Here is a 7500-nt window from a genome sequence, read left to right on the forward strand (position 1 = left end):
AGCTGCCAGTTTTTTTTTAGTTTTTTTTTTTTTTTTTTTACCGCAAATCAACAACTGTAGATATTTCAGTGTATTACTATAAATGCCAAAACGGCACCACAGTTTATTACAGTAAAAAAAAAAAAAAGTAGTTTTTTTCATTTAAGTTAGAGTTAAAGTTAAAGTACCAATGATTGTCACACACACACTAGGTGTGGCGAAATTATTATCTGCATTTGACCCATCACCCTTGGTCACCCCCTGAGAGGTGAGGGGAGCAGTGGGCAGCAGCGGTGGCCGTGCCCGGGAATCATTTTTGGTGATTTAACCCCCAATTCCAACCCTTATGCTGAGTGCCAAGGAGGGAGGTAATGGGTCCCATTTAGAGAAAAATGCTGTAAAAACCACAGTAAATTTCACAATTTTACCATGAAATCTATTGCTACTTTTACATTGCACAATTTGATGGACAACTTGCTTTGAAATCATTATTTATTTTAATTTTAAAAATGGTTTGAATGTTTGATCATATATTTTTAGACAATATATAAGTTAACATAATTTGCAATCACACGGAGTACATATATTTTTCAAGAAAGAATACATTTAGTAAGAAAAGTTATTGATACATATTTGCAGGCTTTCGAGGGCCAAATAAAATGAATTGGCGGGCCACTTCTGGCCCTGGGGCCTTGAGTTTGACACCTGTGGTGTAGATGGTGTGGAGGAACACTATGCAGTTGTTTAGGGCCACAACCACTCAGGGAGCACATGATTATGGCGACAGGTCACTTCAGTAGCTCATCATCAATGTGGGCATCATGCTCTGCAGGTGTTTGCTTGCTCTACTTTGATTAAAATGCCTGGTGGATACAATTATACTTTGTCTCTGCTAAATTTGCGTCAACAGGTCATTTGTAATAATTGTGTCGGGTTTAGCATCTATTCAAAAGCCCATAGAAATAACGATCGTACTATAATAGTTTATATTGCAGCCTAACTTTTCCCCTACAAATATAATGTCTAAAGAAATGTTTTTCACAGATTATGCCTTTGTATTGTGCTTTGTTTACTTTTTTAATTAAAGCCAAAGCTGCATAGCAGTTTTGAATTAGCTTCGCTGCTATGTATCAACCACTTTTCTTTCCCGTTGGACCTATTAACCATTTCTTTAACCTTTTCATATAAACTTTGGATATTATCTGGAATACAAACACATGAATATTAATCATATTGGATTGAACAGAAATGCAGTTATCAATTTAGTCCTTTTGTTTATTGTTCATACATGATAATTTATAGTAAATACACATTTTTACATACTTGTAAAATAACATTTCTTAATATCTAATTATAAATGTGCTTGAACTGCATTTGTGTATTGTATGCTCCCACAGCCAAATTTACTGCTGGTCGCCAAGATTAATCGAGTAAACCCTTGTTTATAGCTGTTAATTGGTTCAGGGCCTGGCTGTTGTAAATAGGTTTTCCAATAAGTAGTTATAAATTGAATATTTTCATAGCTAGAGCATACTAAACCTGTTTAAGACTTTCTAAATATGTTTTGTAAAATTAATAACGCCTTCTATACATCAAATAAGACCCATATAGTCACCTTTTCAAGCCGCAAACTTCAAACTGCGATGTGGCAACTGTATTATAATACCCACTAGGCTGCAGCTCTATAAACTCCTAACCTGTTACAAAAGTAATAATAAAGACCGAAATGGAGCCTTAGACAAAATCTTGTTGTCCTGCACCATCCCCTCAGACAAGAGCAGTCCAACCTAGTCTTTGAGCATGAAGCAATGAAGCTTCATTCGAACGAGAGGCGAAATGTTTCTACCACAATCAGAACAGTCCAGTTACAATCGATTCAGTGCTCTACGAATACAATAACCTGGAGGAGAGAGAATATTCACAGACATGTTGTGGTCGTAGTTAAAGCAAGGGTGTCAAAAGTACGGCCCGAGGGCCGGATCAGGCCCGTGAACAGGTTTTATCCGGCCCGCGGGATGTGTTTGCTAAGTATAAAAATGTACCTGAAATTTTTGAATGAAAGAAACAGCTGTTCTAAATGTGTCCATAGGATGTCGCAAAATAAATTCTTTGTATCTTTGTAGATGATGCTACATATGTAAAAAATAAACCACATGTAAGTACATCAGTCTAGGAAAATTATCAAACTACATAAATAACATACTGTAATTTGATTTACATATCATTTTTTTTATCTTGATTGAAAATTAACACCAATGAGTTGACGGATGAACATTAGCACATAATTTATTCAGAATATATAAATAACAACAAATAAAGTATATATACTATTAACCGCAACATGTAAGTGTAAAAAAACAACAAAATTATGATTTGTACAATTTCAGAATGTGATTGTTCTATTTTTAAACAAAGAAAACAATCTGAAGTTGTCTTTATTTTTAAGTTATCGTACTGTGATTTTACCAGTCCGGCCCACTTTGGAGTACATTTTTCTCCATGTGGCCCCTGATCTAAAATGAGTTAGACATCCCTGAGTTAGAGCATTATGATTTTTGTAGAAAAATATTTTTTTTATTTAGCTCTTGCATTGGATTTATTGTTGTGACCGGTCATGCTTGTGTTTGCTTCCCTGTAAATAGGACTATTGATTAAAGCTTATATATATTTCAAGAGTGAATTATTGCATTCACCGCAATGTGACAATTAGAATTGAATGAATACTGAAGAACACTCTCAAACCACAGTGATGTAAAAAAACGAACACTCAGGCGGATGAACCTGCTCAACCGCAAAAAAGCACAATCAGAGGAACCTTCAGGCAAATTGTTGACATAATGAGGAACAGCAAGGAGCCCTTTTCATTTCGACTGGGTCAACAAAAACAAAGTGTTTTACCCAGAGTGCTTTGCCGGCTGCGATGTTTGCCATCAGGAAGAAGGGTCAAGGGGGCGGACCTGACGGGGAGCGCGCTGGCCGCGAACCTGGCCAACAGACCCAGGCCGCTCTCCTCGCAGTCTTCCGAATCAGACTCCTCTTTATCGTCATAATCATCTTCTGAAGTTTCTGTTTTAGAAAAAAACAAACATTTACTTCAGTGACATGACAGTTTGGGTCCGATCCTATCAATTCACAGTGCAAAGAAGAGATAAAAGGGTGGGGGGGAATAAATATGACACTACTTATAAGATAAGAATCCATAGCCAAAAGCTGAATCTGTTTAAAATGACACACAATCTATTGGAACACACAGTGTAAAGAGAGCAACACTACCCTAAAGCCTTTTTTGCTGTGTATTAAAAATTCTAAACACTCTATTACACTACACAGGCATGAAGCACACTACAGTTACACCCACACAGTTGCAAAGACCATGTGACCTCTGACTTATATATCATTGTCCATAATTGAAAAGCCCTTCAGGGAATATAAAACAAATAATAATAAACCACTCCTTCCTTTGACAGCAGAAAACAATAAAAGCAGACATACATAAAAACATTGATGCATACTGCTGGTTAGCGGTGTGGTGCTGGCTGTTAGCAGTTAGGTTCAACAGATGAATAGGAGGGTCTCCTTAGGGGTTAGAGTGTTAACACTGAGGGTGGAGGCACAGTACAAAGAGCACCAAGGTCCAATGCAAGGAACTATATTATGTAATTTGGTCAGTCAGTGTGTGATAAAAATGATTAAATGTAATGCTCATTTATAATTAAATTAGCTGTATGAAGAAGGAGAAACATTTTAACTTTATGTGGTGCGGTCGCTGTACTGTAAGTCCAGTGTGTGTTAACGACAGCAGGCAGACAAAGGACAAGGCAGGCACTGAGAGGACATCCCTGTGAGGCCCCTTTGCTTTCATTTTCATAGGAAGTTTGAGTAACCATGGTAACATCCTTCATCCCAGACAACAATGGGCATCCAAGGTGTATCCATGGCTCTCAAGGTAAAAAGTGCATTAAAAAGAAAAATCATAAATAGAAATAATCAGAAGAAATGTTCAATTCTGTTAATGGATTTCAAATGCAGCATGGTCCATGTTAGCGGAAAAAAATAAAAAGAGGGAGGGGCACGTTCCTACTTACAGAGCAGGTGACAGGGGTGTGGCCTCAGGCAGGGCGGGGCAGGGCAGGGCGGCGGCGGGAGTGAAGCCTAGCCATAGCGCAGCCAGGCCTTAGCACGTCTACCTTAAGCAACGCTTTAGCCACAGCGTAGACTAGCGGTGGCTGAGGAAGCGTTACAGGCTTAAGGCTAAGCAAGTCCTTGCCAAGCTTCTGTAATGTCGCAGCAGCAGCACAAGCACATGAAACGGGCAGAGAGACAGTCATGGGTAGGACAGGTTGGTGCAGGGGTGAGGGAGAAAGCTCGCCCACAGAACAAAGTGTTTGACAGAGCAAAGTAAACAACAAAGTGTTATTGGAAGGTTTAGTATAAACAGACAAGCTCTTTTGTCCAAATATCCCCAATGTCTAATTGGTGGTGAAGAGTAGATTAGTATAATAGACATTAAAGTAACAAATTGCACCCTTTTTGCAACAATTTTCAAGCTAAAATGGAGTATTTTCATGCAAAGGGATATTGGACAAACAAGGCTCTGAAAAGGACGTGAAGGTTCAGCTGGACAGAGGCAGACAAGACAAATGGAGCTGACACAAAGACCACAGCGTTTTCGCTTTCTGTACTAATCAAATCCAAACCTTTAATAAAGCTTTGTAGGTACCAAACTGTAATACAACTTTATGAAAAAGAAAATCTCACACAAGTAACACAATTTTTCAAATGTACAAACTCTACAAAAATGCTTTGCAATCCAGGCAATAAAAAAACACCATAGAAATTTGTAAACTTTTTTTTTTTCTTAAAACAAAGAAACAGAGCATAGGCAACGTTGCAGGTAAGCCAGCAGCAAAAGAGAGTAGAGGTAGGGATGGTCAAGCTAAAGCACAGTCAGAAAACAGCTGCCTTAGCAAAAGGCAAACAAAGACACAAGCTGTGACATGGCTAAAAAACGAGGTATTGTCTGACTTCTAAGACTGGGTCAGTAACCTTGATCAAACGAGTCGTCGGAGGAGCTGAGGCCCGCTTCTTCCAGCAGCAGGGATAAGTGCTTGTGTTTCTTCTTCTTCTTCTGGGACTTGGCACTGGGCGGCACAGAGGTTGGCGACAACACAGTGGGTCTCTTCTGGGTCAGGTTGCCGTGGGGACGTGTCCCTGACAGAGAGGGCCAGCCCCCTCTTGCAGAATTGTGACCCTCCGAGTCAGAGTCTGGTGCAAGAAAAGTGATGTTAATGATTTATCAAAAAACACGCAAGATTTACACTTGACTTTTAACATTAAACTAAACTGGGAGGAATCCACAGCTACAACATTCTGTAAAGTCAACATGATGGAATTTAGCATTTAGAATCATTTTTAATAGCAATGATAGAATCGCAAACAAAAAAAAGTGCAAACCTCGGCCAAATGTGAGTACAATGGTAGAACTGACTCTTGGCTAATTGCTGTGCTTTAAGTTTAAAGCAAACATTTGACGTATAAGTGTCCTTAGTAATAGTTGGCTTAGCGAAAGCCAAAGTGAACTGCGTAAGACTTGCTAGCATTAGCTTATAGCAAGAGATCTACAACAATTTGTGTGAAGGACAGTGCTGAGAAGTACAATATAATTATTGAATTAAAGAAAGTAATCATCACATAGAATTGTACAGTTTATTTGGGAGGGTGGCACAAGCACCAACTAAATTGATTTCAATTCTTTAAGTTTTGAGTTAAGAGTGACGCCATAGAACCAACTAAACTTGTATGTTGAAGTCAATATGGCTTCCACTCTTGTCATTCTCCGTATTGGCGCATTTGTGGCAATTTCAAGGATTTTGTGCAATTAAAGTCAAAATGTTTTGAGCTGAATTATTGTGCGTAGAAGATTAAAGGGGAACATTATCACAATTTCAGAAGGGTTAAAACCATTAAAAATCAGTTCCCAGTGGCTTATTTTTTTTTTCGAAGTTTTTTTCAAAATTTTACCCATCACGCAATATCCCTAAAAAAAGCTTCAAAGTGCCTGATTTTAACCATCGTTATATACACACCCGTCCATTTTCCTGTGACGTCACATAGTGATGCCGATACAAACAAACATGGCGGAAAGAACAGCAAGGTATAGCGACATTAGCTCGGATTCAGACTCGGATTTCAGCGGCTTAAGCGATTCAACAGATTACGCATGTATTGAAACGGATGATTGTAGTGTGGAGGCAGGTAGCGAAAACGAAATTGAAGAAACTGAAGATATTGAGCCATATCGGTTTGAACCGTATGCAAGCGAAACCGACGAAAACGACACGACAGCCAGCGACACGGGAGAAAGCGAGGACGAATTCGGCGATCGCCTTCTAACCAACGATGTCTGCTTGAAGAGCGGGTCGGACACAGGAGTGGTCAAACCTTTACTAGAACCTTTTATTTTCACCTGTTTTCTTCTCCGCTGTCAACTATTTATTTTGTAATCGTGTATTTTGGAGATTAATTATAACGCTTATCGCTTTTTGATAACGTTCTGGTCAGATAAATGCGACCTGAGCGCGGGAGCGTTCACATTGACGATATATCGCATATATACGGTATCCGATTTATTTCCACATACGAAAGAGGCCTGAGTCGGATGTAAAAAAATTCGGAATATCACTGTTCACAAGGACATGAACAAATCTGATACAGGTCGCATATTGGCAAATAAATCAGGAATTGACCTGCAGCGTGAATAAGGCCTTTGATTTGAGCATTTCACATTGTACTGTACATCGTTCATACTTGTTTGCTACTTGAATGATCAAAAGTGTTGTCGACATTAGTGCAACATTCTAAAAAGAAAAACTTACTGTTAGAGCAGCTGCTGATCTCTGATCTCACAGGGGAGAACAAAGCGCTCTTCTTGAGACCTTTCACCTTCCGCATGGCCTCTGAGGCCTTCATGGCCGCCTTGTGTTTGCCTTTAGACGATGACGAGTGGATGGCTCGCTCCTTGGCCTGGCTGTCTGTGGACTGTCCCCTGGGCCGCGCTCCTTTGTAGCCGGAAGTGAGTTTGCGAGATGCACTGAGGGAGTCGAGCTGCGACAGCGAGAGCGCTCTGTTGAGGTCCGAGGCCAGCTGCTCCTGCTCGCACACATGGCCGCGTTTCACCTTCAGTCCCTTAGAATGGCAAAGACGCACACGATCAATCAGAGCAGAGGAATAAACCAGCTGGGGAAAATAATAACAATACATTTTATGAGTGTTTACCTCGAAAGCATGACTGCTGGATGGCTCTTGGTTGTTCCAGCTCTTCTTCTTTTTCTTCTTTTTCACCTTCGCCCCTGAACTTCCTATCTCCGTCTCCTCGTCCTCTCTCGACAAGCGGAACTTCTTTCTGTGTCCTTCCCCAGTTTCAGAGTCCTCCGAGTATTGCACTATCCTACCCACCCTGACACAAGGGAATATAAGTACTTTATGAAATCTGCCAAATTGTGATTTATAGATTTACATCTA

General features: G+C 39.8%; 1 protein-coding gene across 2 annotated transcripts in view; it reads right to left on the reverse strand.

Annotated features, from left to right (window-relative positions):
- tnrc18 (trinucleotide repeat containing 18) overlaps window positions 1-7500 on the reverse strand; it is a 96985-nt gene that overhangs the window by 29953 nt on the left and 59532 nt on the right. For both annotated transcript variants that reach the window (XM_061974015.2, XM_061974014.2), the window contains exons 15-18: window positions 7255-7435; window positions 6855-7164; window positions 5026-5244; window positions 2878-3045 (exon numbers count right to left, since the gene is read on the reverse strand). In XM_061974015.2, the coding sequence (XP_061829999.2) occupies window positions 2878-3045; window positions 5026-5244; window positions 6855-7164; window positions 7255-7435 (878 nt within the window). The remainder of the gene's footprint in view (window positions 1-2877; window positions 3046-5025; window positions 5245-6854; window positions 7165-7254; window positions 7436-7500) is intronic.

This window comes from Nerophis lumbriciformis, linkage group LG22, assembly GCF_033978685.3.
Source record: "Nerophis lumbriciformis linkage group LG22, RoL_Nlum_v2.1, whole genome shotgun sequence".
Taxonomy (NCBI): Eukaryota; Metazoa; Chordata; class Actinopteri; order Syngnathiformes; family Syngnathidae; genus Nerophis; species Nerophis lumbriciformis.